Source organism: Lampetra planeri, chromosome 21, assembly GCF_965212315.1.
Source record: "Lampetra planeri chromosome 21, kcLamPlan1.2.h2, whole genome shotgun sequence".
Taxonomy (NCBI): domain Eukaryota; kingdom Metazoa; phylum Chordata; class Hyperoartia; order Petromyzontiformes; family Petromyzontidae; genus Lampetra; species Lampetra planeri.
In genome coordinates this window covers 6,824,145-6,840,382 of record NC_136127.1, presented here as the reverse complement: position 1 = coordinate 6,840,382, position 16,238 = coordinate 6,824,145, and the positions used below count along the sequence as shown (strand labels likewise).

Here is a 16,238-nt window from a genome sequence, read left to right as displayed (position 1 = left end):
ATGGGGGGAGGGGCTGAGTGGGGGGGGAGGGGCTGGGTGGGGGGGAGGGGCTGGGTGGGGAGGATGGGGCTGGGTGGGGAGGGTGCGGCTGGGTGGGGGGTGAGAGGGGTGGGGCTGGGTGGGGAGGGGCTGGTCACCCCGTGGTGCCCTTATAAAACTCAACGTTTAACCTACTCACGCCGGCTTGTGCCCGCCTTCACAGTCGGGCATATTTGCGGAATACACCACGCCGCCGTTGACCCTGGCCATTGACCGAGCAACCCAACGTTCCTACCAGCTCCCTCCGCAGGAATGTGTTAATTGCTGGGCTGCACGTCTATCTTTACTGTGCATACACAACGCAGGCCACACGCCATCAGGGGAGGATACAAGTCGTCTTTATTTTGGGTTAAAAGTCCACATCTGTTGCTCCGAACAGGGTCCCCCGGTGGGCACAGTTTTGAGGAGTCAAACTCGCGCTCAGTAACAAGAAACCACAGCGGAACACGAGAACAAAAGTGCAACGTTTCATGTGGGAACACCTGCGTTTGTGCTTTTTACAAATCTACAGTACATTTGTATTTATCAATTTACTATTCCGTAATTTTGTTGTTTATGCTTACAGGACCAACACCTGAATAACGTGTCTAGTCCATTACACGTTTAGTTTCTCGACCACTGACACTTTTACCGCGAGCCTGTTAATTAATGCACATGTAACCACGTGGTTTTTTGAAATACACCTTAGAAAATGATGATATCGTTCACAATTATGTCATGAACTTCACTAAATGTCCCAGAGAGCGACAAGTTCATTGAGTACCCATAATGGGGCTCGTGTAGAGTCTACCTAGCGTGGGAGAAATATTATAAAATGCATCCAATGCACCATCAGGAGCATGGCCCATATCCTGACATCTCAACTCCAGGACATCTGAACCCTTATTTACTGTTCACTATACCTTGCAATAATTTAATATATGACAAAGGCCGTTCAAGGTATACCGCTAAGGCTGGCTGTGTAGCTTTCAAAGATAAATTCTCATGTTGGGCCAAACGCAGAGTGACGGATCGAACGGAACTTCACAAAATGGCAAAAACCTACCCCCCCCCCCACCTCTTGGTGGCCTACGGTAAAAAAAATCCTCGGTACCTTCAGCTCTAGTTTCACAACTCTCAGACACAAACCTCCTTTCCGTCCACATACCCCTTCTCATGTCCCATGCAGATATCACTTACTCTCACCATCCAAACAAAAACAAATCCCAACAACGTGTCCAACGAAATGTACTCGAAGTGTAACTAAATAAAAAATAGATATAAAATAGGCTCACTTTGGGAGATAATCCTTGGCCAGTTTTACGAGCTAAATAACTGTTCATTTGCGTGCAAGCGCTGGGCGGATTACGACAACTCAGGATCGTGATCACATGGTGGCAGATTGGGGAGGCCTTCATCCAGTCGAAGAATTAACACGGATGATGATTGGAAATATTGGCTATTTTGAAATAGGAACAGTCAACCCGCGTGTTTACATGCACCTACACATACCGGAAACGAGTATGCACACATGGAACGGTGGCTCGTGGCACAAGGTGACAAGATGTAACAATAGAAAGCACGTGACATTTGCCTGTTGCGTCCTCTTATCATTTAAAACTGAATCCACAATGTGTACTTGAACAGGTACAGAGAAAACCATGACAACAAACGAATCATAAGCGTCGTTTTCGAGAATATAAAAACAAAAGACACGCAGACAATGTCTCTCCCTCCAATATCCATCTCTCCACATAGCAAATAACAGTAGCATTATTATTATTATTTCAACCAGTTTTCACAGTGTCTCTTGAGACACTGAACGTTGGAATCGGTCCAGAGTTTTGCTTGAACCGAGTCAATGCTGATGTACGCCCTTCCCCAGAAGGCCGTTTGGCCAACGGATTGTCCAATACTGTTGCTTAAAACGTGGAGAGACAAGAAGTGTGAATGAAACACATTGCCCGCTTACCTAATTTAATAAGAAACCGTGATTGGAGTGTGTAAGCCGAAAGCATTGCCAAACAATACGTTTTAACAGCACGTGGTACAAAAACGTGTTAAAGGACACTTCCAAATGGCTCTTGGCAACGTTAATTCTTTCCTCCCCCCCCCTTCCATTCCTTTACAAACAACGACAATGCATCAACCTTCCATCGCCATCATCCACGACCAATTTCCCAAAAACCATTCCCCAAAAACGATCAACTTTCACCGAGTCTCAGAAATGCATCACTTAGCGCACACCAGCGGATGTCGTTTGCACCGTCAAAAAACGCGAATAACGTTCCATTTAAATGCTGCGCACACACCTGCATCCATGACGATGAAAAAAAACCTCTAATAAATACACTTAGAACCGAAAGACAAACTGGCAAAATGAGGATGGCGAGCGCAGCAGTCATCTGTGGCCTTTGATTGACTCGAGACACTAATCCGTGGAAGCCACGTTGGGTGTAAACGATCAGGACGTTTGCACAACCCCGGGCGGTTTGTTGTATGGTGGTGGTGTATGGCAGAGAAAATAAACCCAAATTCACTGATACCGCATAACGAAGCACATGATGGTCTGTGTAGAGACATCTGCTGCACAGGTGACAATTGCAGAGAGCTTTGGCAAAGACAGTCAAAGCCAGGTCAACTTTTGGTTGAGCAATTTGTTCCAATAATCCAAAAAAACACAAGGTGATAGATAATTGTTATGAATAGCTAAGAGCTTCCACGGATTTGAACATCCCTGCCGATAGCGATTAGTGATGCACGCACATGCACGGACACACAGGCACACGCACACGCGCGCACAGCAAGACTCAACGTTCAGTGCCGTCGTCCAATGACATCGATGTCAACGTAAAATATTTACAATAAACTCTGTCTGAGAAAACACCCGTTTGGAATAAATAATCTCACAAAATTCGCAACAGCTCATATTAAGCATCAACTCAACAGCTTCAGCCCCAGCAGGTGACAATCTACATGTTTGTTTTGTGTTGTTGCTGTACAACACGAGACAATATTCGCCACTTTTAAATGTCGCCCCGTATTCTTCCAACAGAATAAACATTGCATATTTCAGCAAAGCAAAAACAATATTACGCATTGGCATGAAGCAGCGATCGCCTCTTAAAACCAGTCTCACGTCACGGGACATTCTCTCTCCCCGTCGCTGACTGAAATTGCAAGAATTATTACGTTTTAAAATCAAACTGGTGGTGGTGGTGGTGATAATAGTGACAGTGAAGATAATGATGCCAGTCAATAATAATTGCAACAGTTCAAGTCACAGGTATTGCAAAGCATTCCCATATATACATAAACATGCAACAAAGCAACATTGTCAGCATCGAAAAGACAATCGTGATAACACAAAACATAGCCTTTCCAGCCATAGCATAGACAAGCTCGATAGCAATATGGATTTTCATGTGCTCATATGGTTCACAAAACACGCACTTCTATGCGTACTTCATTGGTCGGACAAATGTAGGATAGTTAAAAAAAATCACTTCCGATGTTTTTTTTTTCCATTGATTGCCCCATCGCCACATGGATGGATGATGTATTTGTCAATCCGAAGATCGAATCCCAACGAGCAGCAGGCGCACACGACACCGACAACTGGATTTGTTAAACCGCATAAGTGGGCAGCAAGTGGACTAATGAGACACACCGCATGGGTCAAACCCACATCTGGGGGGGGGGAATCGCTTCCATCAAATTTTAGGTCGTAGTGTTCACCACAACCAACTCGGCGTCAAATATTTCCGTGCTCACCAATGATAACAAACAATGTAGGCATCGTGCCCTCATCGCGTCACCGACTGACACGCGAGTCGGCGGGCGTGAATGAGATTGGTAAAAGTGAAAGCAGGAAAGGCTGGGAGCCACGGCGACCGTGCTTTCGGACGGCTGGGCATTTTAGGTGAACAGGCAGTTATGAACATTTAAAATGAGTCACTAAACCAATCTATCTATTTATTTATTACAACTGCTTACCCAGGAAAGCTTTCGTCTCTTCAGGAGGCTCTTGCCAGGTTCACAGGATGGGGGGGGGGGACAATTTTCCTCTGTGCAATTCCCACCGAGTAATTTACGGTCCAAATTTTTCCGCATTGGGATTGTTATTTGGCCACTGCCCTGTTCCATTGCGACTTTGTTTTGACTCCAGGAGAAATCGCAGAACTCGGAGAAGACCCATGCAAACCGGGGAGAGAACTTACAAACTCTACGCAGAAAGATGCCCGAGTCGGAAAATCGAACTCGGGGATTTCTTGCTGCAAGCAGCAAATTGTTACGACTGCGTCACCCTGCCACGATGCGGTGGCTTGGCAGTCGAGCGTGCAGGCTGTGCAACTGCACCCGGTTCCATGGGCCAGATGGCTATGAAGAGGGGGACAATTGGATAGGAGGTCCCATTTAATTCCTTGCACAAGGGCCCATGCCAACGACGCTAAAAGCCACTGCCGTAACATCAATTGAGAAAAACATCGTCTAGTCGAATGCAATATTTATTCCTCCACAATTAAGATTCCCTTTTCGTAGCTGTGCTCAGACCGCGCACAAAGCATAAACACGCGCACATTGCCCACGTATTCCACTCGGTTCATTCGTAGGCTCCTCCTTTGAGAAGCACGTCTGCAACAGCGCATGTTTGACGAGCACAGGAAGCACAGGTGGGAGAGTAGTCCGACCAGATAGGATGATTACACACTCGTTAAAGCTGACTTGTAAAAAATGACTGTTGAGTGGCTTTGTCGCTTCTGTGAAATGTACCAAAACAAATGAAGAAATGACACCCACAATTGAAAGTAGATTTTGTCACTCAGCTCTATCGAAATGTCAGCATCTCATTTAAAAATATGCAATTCCTTCATTGATTTAATGTTCCATTGGAGTGCCATTTCTCTATTTTGTTCTCCAACTGCTAAGTAACAACGTTGGTGACCTTATGAACTCGAATGCCAAAGCTGACTTTTGTTTCTGTTAGCACGGCTGCAAAACAGTTTTCACTGCCAGGCCACTTGACCACACTAAACGGCATGCAGAAACCACCTCTACGATCCAGTGAATATCACACATTCACAGGTAACGCTTATTTACATTTCCCAACTTATATATACACTCAGGAACAGAAATTAACAATTACTTAAATATGTATCCACCTGTAAAATAAAAAAAATTGAAGGGAAATGGGAGTCGCTTGCCATTTTGGATACTGCAAAGTTTTTACATTAATTTATTTATCATGTATTCAAATAAGAGTTCCCTCCTTTTGTATGGAAGCAGTGGGGTGGATGAGGCGGTCGGTAGGTAGGCTATTGGTCGAGTGTGCTCACGCGTGAGTCTATGACCCAGTTGCATCAACGTCGGGGGTCCTTACGACAACATTAACAACAATTATCTCAGTGTGCAATGTCAATTGCCACGGTTTGTACGACGCAAAATAGATCGCCCGCGTCTTAATTTGCAAGAGGACGCCTTTGTGTCGTCCGTCGCCATGCAATTCAGCGGCAGCGCTGTCCTGAAAAATACAAAACGTAGAAATTATGATCGGAACCCGCGTTCTCCCTCGGGGAAATGCTCCAGAAATGTTTGACGATTTAGTTTAGTCGACGCCGGTGTTTTTATTGCCAAGTAGGAAAGACCACTTTTAAAAAAATGTAAAAATACAGATCGGAGAAAGCTTGTGCAGTTGTATTCCCTTCTGAGCTTCTGCTGTGGCTCATCGTGAGTAACGGAGTTCACTTTCACAGGAGGTAACCGTTTTTCGTGGATCAGTGTTACCACGTGATACTAACGGGAGCACAATCAATGGTGGGCAAATCCCCCAGGCACCTGTGATAAAGTAGATGCGTTCTCATATGGGGCTCATTTGAACGTGGATAGGTAACAAAGGCTTGTTGCTATTCGACACCTCTGTCCAGCGGCCTTCATTAGCCACTGTGAGCACCTCACCGATCGCTGCCCTACAAACATGAGTGCCCATCACAAAACTAGTTGTTCGCCTCAAAGCCGCCGCATCAAAATGAGCATTTTTGTTAAGTAATGGTCTCCGATTGTGGCCTGATATTCAACATTACACGTTGCGGTAAATTCACAAATTCCTCCCATGCAGCAAACATTACATAGTACAACAACAATGGCTAAAATGAACAATTAGTGTTGATAACAATTTCAGATTTTCTTCGCGGCATCATACTGAACAGTCATTGCACTACATGTCGGTCAATGACATTGACGTTTAAGAGTGGCGGCAAACAGTGAATGCAGCCACGGCGTGGACCAGCGACAGTTATGGGGTGGCAACCAAAACTATGCAAGAGCAATTTCCGGCCACTTTGCAGATCGGATCACTCCGGGAGGAACGCATTGCTCAGACCTGTCTCGTCCAGCACGCTGCACTGGAACGGGTTGGTGCCCGCCGGCACGCCGCCATTCATGACCGGCATGCTCTGGTTTCTACGGAGGCCACCCGCTATCGTGGGGAAGCTGTGGTTCCTCCGCATGCTCCCAGCCCTCAACGGCTGCCCTACACCAGTGTCCCCGCGGCCCACCACCGCCAACGCCACGGCCAATCCGGCGGGGGCGACTGCTTCGTCGGCAAGGCCGTCGTTAAGCACTACGGAGGAGCACGGCGGCATGGGCACGGGCGCGGGCATGGGTGCCAGCACCATCCTGCCATCACTCCGCGTCTTGGCGAGGCCCAGCCGCTTGAGTCTCTCCACCAAACCGCCACCCATGCACAGCTCCGTCTGGCTGCCGCTGCTGCTGCGCGCCCGTGCCCCGGCGGCCCCCGCCGCGCCCTGCAGCAGCAGCAGAGACTTGGCCGGCTTGGACGCCAGGAAGCTCTCGCACTGCAGACCCGAGGGGCGCGCCGGCGGGAAGGCGGGCGGTGACGGGCACGGCGAGAGGGCGCGCGGGGAGTTGGGCGGCGTGCACGGCACGGCCATCTCCGCCGACGGCTCTTCGCCGGCGGAGGGCGGGCCGGGCCGCGGACGGCCGACCCGCGGCACGTAGACGGCGGCGGAGATGCCGCGCTCCTTGAGCAGGTTGGCCAGGCCCAGGCTGGAGCTGAGCGTCTTGGTGGAGTCCCTCTGGTTGGTGGACGATTGGAAGAGGCTGGGGCGCGGAGGGCCGCAGGGCGTGCCGGCCTGCGACTCCGACGTCGATATGGCAGCGCCGGGGCCGATGCTGCAGATCGGGATCGGCGCGTACATGCCGCTGTACGCAGAGAGGGGGGTTTCACCGTAAGCCGCCAAACCCCCCGGGAAAGGGCGCATTGCTCTTTCGTCAGAGCTTCGCGAGAGTCGGTCAGTATTCACAATGGTACGGTGGTGCTGTGAAGCCTCTGGGGTTATTTTCTTCAGAGGACACATTCCTTAATTGTGCATCAGTTTAAAATGTTTATCAATCAAACACGTCATGCATGTCATCCGTAAACAGAACGTAAGTTACCTATATTTAAATAATAGGCAAATAGCACGTTAACACAAATATAATTTTAAAAAAATACATAGTTACAACCCATTAATTGAAATGGTCATGGACAAATAGTTACAGCTAAACGATCAATAATGTATTACTCGCATCCTTCAGATGCTTCAAAATTACAAAGCAAAAGGTTCTGGTAATCGTCAATGATCACCCTTTCCAAGAGGCATAAATTTGACCTATGGACAACGAACAAACAAATGAATGAATGAATGAGGAATGAATGACTGAATGAATGACTGAATGAATGACTGAATGAATGGGCCTCACCTGGGCGTGAGGGCAGTGAGCTCGTCGGTGGGGTGCAGGATTCGGCAGGTGGTGAAGGTGTACGTGGAGCTGGTTTGGGACAGGCACTTGCCAGGGTAGTTCACTGCACACCCGACACGGGACAGCACGACACGGCGCGTACATTGGATTTGTCTAGAAACACCGGCAGTACAGACAAATTTTTTTCCGACTGAGAATTGGCCACTGGTGTTGCAGCATTAAAACGCATTGTCCATGGGCTGTAAAATACTTGTGGACTTGTGTCAATTGAATTTAGGTGGGTGAGGTGATGGCAACTCGTTAATAATTCTAGATTTTAAGTTTTCGTGACTGCAAGGATCCATACATACTCTTTGGTTTTTTCGGTAAAGTCACGTAAGTTAAAAAAGAAACCAAATAAATTAAATCACGACATTTTGGAGGCAACACAAGCTGCCGTCTACAGGTGGAACCGTCACAGCAAAATTACTGTATCACTTGATACAAAATTACTGTATCACTTGATACAACAAAATTACTTGTGTTGCCTCCGAAACGTCGTGATTTAATTTATTTGTTTTCTTTTTTAACCTACAGAACTCTTTAATAATGTCACAGATGATGTGACCCAGTTGAATTTTACTTTAAGCTTATTTACGACTACAATGCGTAACACAGCTGGTGATGATGAAGCAATAGACAATGGGGCTTTGAGGAGTTGGTTTTATATTCTAGAAAATTAAATGCATGTGACTGAGAATCATAGGATTGACGTTGGAATTCTTGACAGTTCGACACGACTGAACACCAAAATGTCCCTGCAGATGGTATGTTCCATTTGAAGTGCCATTACGCATTAATCGTGTCCCAACACACGAAGAATTGAGACGTTGACTTGTATATTACAATCTGAAAGCGCAAAGCCACACCAACCACAACATAGCCACATGACACAAAACACAAAATGCAGGAAACAACACAACAGAAACACAGATTTCCCTCACTTTACGCGGAAGATGCATTCAGACACAATTTTGTCCCCAGTCCGACCACATAGCCCCATGCAGATTAAATTGAAACGGCATAATACAGCAAATTTTGGGTAGAAGCAGGTTGGCCGCATTTTCGCCACATCGCACAAACCGAAGCTGCACAAAGTGAGGGAATCCTGTATTAAACATCGCGTTCCGCTCTCTAACATGGACGGATAAATGAGCACCAGCACCTGACACAGACTGTGAAGGAGAGGCACAAGAGGAGAGGGTTGATAACCGACGCATCGGTGATGCACCCCACGATGCAATGTGGCTCAGAAAGATGTTCTTTGGTTTTTTCGGTAAGGTCACGTAGGTAAAAAATTTAAATAAATTAAATCTCGAGGTTTTGTGTGTCGACACACTTAAGCGGTGTGCTTTCGCAAAGTTTTCCCCACCTGAAGAAGGACGCTTGTGTTGCACCCGAAACGTCGTGATTTAATTTATTTTAATTTTTTACCCACGTGACTTTACTGAAAAAACCAAAGAGTATGAATCCTTGCAGTCACGAAAACTTCAAATCTAGAACAGAAAGATGTTGAATATGAGGATGACGATGAAAAAGCTCTCACCATCATATATATTTTTTGGGTTAGATTGTGTAAATATAAACGTGTTGTTAAACGCGTCACAAACTGACACAGTCAATTAGGAAGGTTTGTCACGTAAACGCACAACATTTACAATTCGAGTACACACAGGTATGCCGAACTAATAACTAATTGGCATGTTTTGCTCGCATGACAAACCTTCCTTATTGGCTGTGTCGGGTGGTGGCAGGTTTAACGACACGTTTATATTTATGCGATCTCACCCAAAAACCTCTACGGATAATATTGTTCGCGAAATCCTACGTGTGAAGAAGCTCTATCAGCAGGCGGCACGGTGTCTTGCCGCTCACCTGGCAGCGTGAAGGGTCGGCTGGCGACCATTTGATCCAAGGCCTCGGCGGGGCCCTGAGGACCAGCTGCACCGCCCACGGGGCCCTGCCGGCTCGCTTGGGGGGGGGCCGTCGCGCCACCGCCACCCTCCTCCGCGCCTGGGCCACACTGCAGAGAACACACATCGGGTGCAATGACGTTTGCCGACTTGCGTACCCACCAATTAATTTCACAAGGTACAGACGTCGCATTGACCGTTAAAGTAAGGTAACATCTTCTTGGTTCTTTCGGTAAAGTCACGTAGAAGGGAAATAATAAAATAATACAAATTTCACATAATAAAATACAATTCTCACGACGTTTCGGCCACAACGCAAGCAGCCATCCTCAGGTGAAGAACAGGTCTGTCGGAAAGACAGCATCTGAATGAATGATCGAAAAGTAAGGTAAGTTGGCCCTGGGCAGGACACATCGCGTTTAGAAGGGATAGTGACCGGTGGTCGAGACTAACGGCGGAGTGGCAGGCAAAAGGTGGAATGGTGTCTGCGAGGATGTCCACTGTGGAGATGGGAGTGATGGAATCAGCCTTGTGTGCAGGTGCCGGATGAATTGCTGAATCGTAATTCTGCGAGAGATGATGGGGGGCATGGGAGAATAGCACAACAGTAAAACATGCTTACCAATTGTTTTTTAATATGCATTTTCCCCAATTGTGCTATTTGAGTCACGTCATCGGAAGAAGTATCCATTCAGATCTCTCGGCAGAGCAGTGCGACCTTTTGTATCAGAGAACGGCCAACGGAAGTGGATATCACAGAGTTACCAATGATGTCCCTTCAAGTGACCAAGTGACCTCTGTTCTACACAGGAAAGGGCAGTACTTTCCCATGTGCTCTGCCACATAAAAGTGATGATTGTCTCAATAAAGATCAAATCAGAATTTAATTGCCACAGCTAGACATGTTGCCAAATTAAGTGGAGAACCAAAACAGAAGTTTACACGATCGAACCCAAAAAAACATAATGGATGATATTGGTCGCGAAAGCCTACGTGTTAAACTGGCAGGTCAATGCTTTGACCTTTGACCTCTGAGGAATCCGGCCATCTAAATGGCTATTTGTTTTCTAACATTCTCTTGTCTGCTAAATAGTGGTAACCATACTGCAGTTTTCCCACCACCGAGTTTTTTTATTCAAACCCAAGATGTCAGCGGTGCGTGCCAGCTCACCGTACCTACTAACTAATCTTACAAGACGCCCAGTGTCCCCACCACAGCTGCCCACACCCCACTTGCTATCAGCAAATGTTCTCCCCGTGGTCGCGTGGATTTTTTTTCCCCGGGTTCTCCGGTTTTTCCCTCCACATTTAGAAACATGTCTTTAAGGTTATTTATATTATTTGACTGCTAAAAATGTCCACGTGATAAGCCACTTCTTTGAGCTGCTATCATTTGTGGCCAGAAAAAGAAGGTAATAAAACAGTGGGCTTTACCTGCTCAAATAAAGCTTTTTTTTTCTATTTTACGATTTTATGAAAGATTCTGATTCTGATATCCTCTTAGCACCAGAATCCCCGCTTGGCACCAGAAATCCCCTGTTGATCCCAGCGTTCCCGGCCGCTCACGTCGGTGCGGGTGGCTCGCCCCGCGAGGTGGGCGGGCGACGAGGACGGGAGGCGGGAGCAGAACGACAGGCCTTCCACGCCGTCGTCCGCCGGCAGATCGTCCTCCTCCAGGTCGCCCAGGCGGTACGTGGCCTCCTCGTCCACTTCCTCGAGCGGGCGGTCGTCTTTGGTGAGCACGCCGGGGCGAGTGTCCAGGATCCCCCCCAAGTGCGGCTGCGCCAGCTGCTGCCACTGGAGCAGCGTCACGGAGCCTGGCGGTCGGGGGAGACAAACGCCGCATTCTGATGTAGCGCACTCCTATAAACTAAAATATTTTACTATTTTACCAGGTAAGGCCCACAGAGCTATATCGCGCTTTTTCAAAAGTGACTTGGCCACAAATGATAGCTCAATGAAGAGTGGCTTATCAGGTGGACATTTATATGTGGAGGGAAAAACCGGAGGACCCAGAGAAAAATCCATGTTACCATGGGGAGATCACGCAAACACCAAATATACAGGCATCAGGGTCGGGATGGAACCCACGACTTCCTGTATAACAGGCGAGGTAGTTAACATCTTGTCACCATGGTGCCCCTATACTCAGGGCCGTCTTACAGCGAATAAAATGGTCTTTAATCTACCAGTAGGGGCCGATGGTTGCAATGCATCATCCCAAGTAAGTAAATTGAGAGTAATTTTCTAACATGGCAAATTTGAGCCAATACACCAGCACAAATGGTCCACTCGTGCGAATGATGATGGAAGATCTTTGAAATTCAAGTGCTACACACCGCAGTAATAAACAGGGCCGCCGCTGGATTCGAACCACGAACCTCTGCAGCAAACAGTGAACACGCTATCGCTAGGCCTCATCATCACCCCATGATGGGCACCGCTCATTGAAGAACAAGGCAATTGAAATAACACAATGCTATGAATTGGCCACATGGCTTGAAGATCAGAGAGCCAAGTCCACACCGCTAAGATCCTGGGGTTTAATCACAGAGCCTGGCAGTGGGAAAACTGCATTACAGGCACCGTCCATCAAAGAACGTGGGAATTAAAGAAAGTAACAAAAGGCCATTGAAGTAGTTGGATGCTCCAGAGGTCAGAGCACTGAGCTAGCACCGCTGAGATCCTGCGTTTGAATCCAAGCTGCCACCAATGATTAAAACTGGGTACTCAAGTTTTGCGAGTTGACTGCAGAACAAACAATAAAACAACTCCTCATCTGGTTCTCCACTCAATTCGGTTAAATTACAACCCCGAGAATTATGAATATCGGTTTGACTGTCATGCGACAAACATTACTTTCAGGGGTGCCCCTTACTGTGTGGAACAAAGGTAACTTAAATAAATTCCAGGGGTAGCTCTGTGTTATCCGATTCCATGGGCCATATATACATAAGTTGAACGTTTTTCCCACAGTACATGGCCAACCGTGCTAATCGGAGGTACGGGGGGAGGACAAACTAAACAAAAAAGCAGTTGTTAAAAAAATAGTGTTCAATCTAAATTATTGAAAAGCGTATATAGCTCCAGTGGCTTCCTAATATCAGACGGAAGAGCATTCCAGACAGCCGCAGAAGCGCATCTGAAAGCGCGCGATGCAGTGACTGTCTTTATTCGATGGTCAGCCAAACTGCGAAGATGATGGGAGATTGCATGATGGTTTATGCTCTATGACGAGATATTATCCTACAGCATTGTGAAGTATGCTCAAACAACCCACACGACTCTCATGACGTAGGAAGGCTCTTGTGCATACAGGAGTAAAGGAACAACCAGGTGCCCGTGCCCGTGCACACCTTCCATGGGCTTGACGATCTGCAGCTTGTCGGGCAGGAACGAGCGGAAGGAGAGGCAGGTGCCGATGGACATGATGCTGTCCGCCGGGGTGAGCAGGCCGCTGGGTAGGACGCCGTAGGCACCATCGGCGCCATCGGCGCCGTGCTCACGCGACCGCCGCCGCTCGCGCTCCTCCTCGAAGTAGCGCCGCTCGCACTGTACGTTTTCCCTTCGCAGCATGAGCCGGTGCAGCGCTGCTTGAAGGTCCCGGCAGCTGGGGCTACCGCGGTCTCCCAGCCGCTGGCTGCCGTCCCTGCACGCGGCGTGGAGAGACGTCAGCGGCGGATTTAAGCAGGGAGCTGGCGGGGGTGGTGGTGGTGGAAAATGGGGCATTTGTCTAGGGACCTAAAACTCCATAGAAGGACCCATGGAAAAAAAACACGTGGATAATACAGCTCCTCTGGTGTGTTTTCCAGCATCGGTAGTTCTGATGGGAGATGGGAAATGTTGGGAGCCGAGATGCGGAACTCACGGCGTGTCACCGTGAGCCCAGGTGGCCGGAGAGCCGGTCTCCCCGGCAGGGGCCTGGCCAGATCCTGGCAGCGGCCGTGAAGAACCACCTACGCAGCGCCGCTTGACCAGCTCGTTGGCGACCTTCACAGTGTCGAACACGCGCTTGTGCTGCGAACTGACCACACAGGCACGCCGTCACCCCGGCATTGACACATTATATATCGATACGTGTTCACATGAGGCATCAAGCGTCGTCAATCGTAATGCACAAGCGCAGCCGGAGTCGTCCCTAGGGTTACGACAAATTGGGGTGACCGCCCCAGGCCCCGCACTTGGGGGGCCTCGCGATTCGACGTCATGGTGTCAAATGTGATACTTTCGGTTTAGTTTGTAGCCATCGGGGGGCCCCACACACGGGAAGTTGCCCTGGGCCCCGCACCCCCCCTATGAACAGCCCCGTGTGCAGTCCTGCATCAACAAACCATGCATCCCCGTGTCATCCACTGCCAGAGAAGGGCCTTTCCACGTCATCCCAATCACGTGGATTTTTTTGACCACACTTCATCGCGCTTGTTGGCGAGGTTTGGTGATGCTGGCCTTCTGAACCGGTGATTTTGATATCGCATTTACCTAAGCAAGCACTCAGTTTTGACTTATTTGAGTACCATCAGCAGAACACGTGCGTAGTTATCTTACCGGTGGTCAGAGAAGCCCTCATCCTCGTGCAGCTCTCGGCGCATGCTGCCTTCGATCTCGGCCGCGAGCGAGTCCTGCCACGCACAAACAGCTGCACCATCACCTCGCTGACCTCGTCAAGGAGCGTAGACCGTCGCGTCAACTCCAGCCATCCTTGCAGCGGCGGCTTTTCGCTGGCCGTCGAACGAAGATGGTCATCCCAATGCGCTTTCAGGTGCGCTTCTGCGGCCATCTGGCACGCTCTTTCTTCTGATATTAGAAAGTCACTGGCGCTATGCACTTTTAAATTTAAGATTGAAAACTCATTTATTGAAAAGTGCTCTTTATATTTAGTTCAGTGTCCTTCACCGCACGTCCGATTAGCACGGATGGCTACATACGGTGCGAAAGAAGTTCAACGTACACACATATACTCTTGGCGGCAGTCCGAAATGGAACCGACGATTTCAGCAGTGCTGAGCTCTCGATGCTCCGAACAACAACATTAGCTATAGTAGTAGGTTTTTACCCTTTTAAACTGGTACAAAACTGACACCTTTATTCAAGGCATCATGTTTGCAATAACCACAACACAAGTAGTCAAAAAAACAAACAAAAAGAAGCAACTCTGATAATGATAATAATATGCACTGTCCTTGAAGTTGATTGGTCCACACCCGAGACGGCTTTCTTTAGAGCCTAGTCCCCATTGGTGTTGGACCAGATGACACCAGAAGGCGTACAACTCAAACACAGTGCAATATCAGAGTCTTGAGAGCTCGGGGTAAGCATTAACACTATGAGATCTCTTTTACCAGTGGCAAAATATAGTAGTAGGTTTTTACCCTTTTAAACTGGTACAAAACTGACACCTTTATTCAAGGCATCATGTTTGCAATAACCACAACACAAGTAGTCAAAAAAGCAAACAAAAAGAAGCAACTCCTATAATGATAATAATATGCACTGTCCTTGAAGTTGATCAACTTGTGTTGTGGTTATTGCAAACATGATGCCTTGAATAAAGGTGTCAGTTTTGTACCAGTTTAAAAGGGTAAAAACCTACTACTATATTTTGCCACTGGTAAAAGAGATCTCATAGAACAACATTAGCTGTCTAAGCCACGAGGGGGCACACCTCCCTTAAGGAGGCACACACAATCAGAATCAGAATATTTAGTTATACTTTAGGAATCCGGTGAGCTAAAAATCTCTTTTTCACAGATGTCCAGTAGGGGCATGTCTAAACGTTACAACAACAAACAATACAAAAAGCACGGTAGGAGTGAAAAGTAGAGGAAATACGAAAAATTACTTTTAAAAAATATCCGAATAAAAAAATGTTCTTACGAGGTAGTCCACTAAGCTATTAGCCTTCTTTTTCAGAAGCGACCTGGCCACAAACGATAGCTCAACGAAGTTGCTTATCGTGTGGAAATCTATGGCAGAAAAACAATGTAAATAATCTAAAATGCACGTTGATTCTAAATGTGGAGGGGAAAAACCGGAGGACCCCTTGAGAAAGAATTCTTTTTTTAATGATAATCATTCAGACGCTGTCTTTCCGACAGCCCTGTTCTTCACCTGAGGGCGGCTGCTTGCGTTGTGGCCGAAACGTCGTGAGAATTGTATTTTATTATGTTTCATTTTTATTATTTTATTATTTCCCTTCTACATGACTTTACTGAAAGAACCAAGAAGAAAACAAAATAATCCACACTCGGGCACCCGGGGAACCCTTCTGTGGCGCGGCGCTCGCACGAAACGAGGTGCGGATGTCGAGGAGCGTCACCATGGGATAGAGGAGGCTGCCGTTGTATCTGCGCGGCGTGCTCATCACGGTCTGGCTTCGCAGCCCCTTTGACTCCTCCTGCGCCTCGTGCAGCATGTCCACGCACTCTGCGTAGCGCTCCTCGAGCTCCCGCAGCTGCACACCGCGCGGCGCAAAAACAGGCGCGGGACAATCAACTTAAGCATCAAGAC

The 16,238-nt window shown here is 47.8% G+C and overlaps 1 protein-coding gene across 3 annotated transcripts in view; it reads right to left on the bottom strand.

Moving 5' to 3' along the window:
• Nucleotides 1–361: 361 nt before the first annotated feature.
• Nucleotides 362–16,238, bottom strand: part of LOC144724604 (trafficking kinesin-binding protein 1-like) — a 62,816-nt gene continuing 46,939 nt past the window's right edge. For 2 of the 3 annotated variants that reach the window (XM_078603875.1, XM_078603877.1), the window contains exons 9-17: nucleotides 16,048–16,182; nucleotides 14,277–14,350; nucleotides 13,600–13,755; nucleotides 13,088–13,380; nucleotides 11,298–11,548; nucleotides 10,185–10,298; nucleotides 9,694–9,841; nucleotides 7,780–7,882; nucleotides 362–7,239 (exon numbers count right to left, since the gene is read on the bottom strand). In XM_078603875.1, coding sequence (XP_078460001.1) covers nucleotides 6,369–7,239; nucleotides 7,780–7,882; nucleotides 9,694–9,841; nucleotides 10,185–10,298; nucleotides 11,298–11,548; nucleotides 13,088–13,380; nucleotides 13,600–13,755; nucleotides 14,277–14,350; nucleotides 16,048–16,182 — 2,145 coding nt within the window. In that variant the 3' untranslated portion in view covers nucleotides 362–6,368. The remainder of the gene's footprint in view (nucleotides 7,240–7,779; nucleotides 7,883–9,693; nucleotides 9,842–10,184; nucleotides 10,299–11,297; nucleotides 11,549–13,087; nucleotides 13,381–13,599; nucleotides 13,756–14,276; nucleotides 14,351–16,047; nucleotides 16,183–16,238) is intronic. The other variant, XM_078603874.1, reaches the window with a different exon arrangement.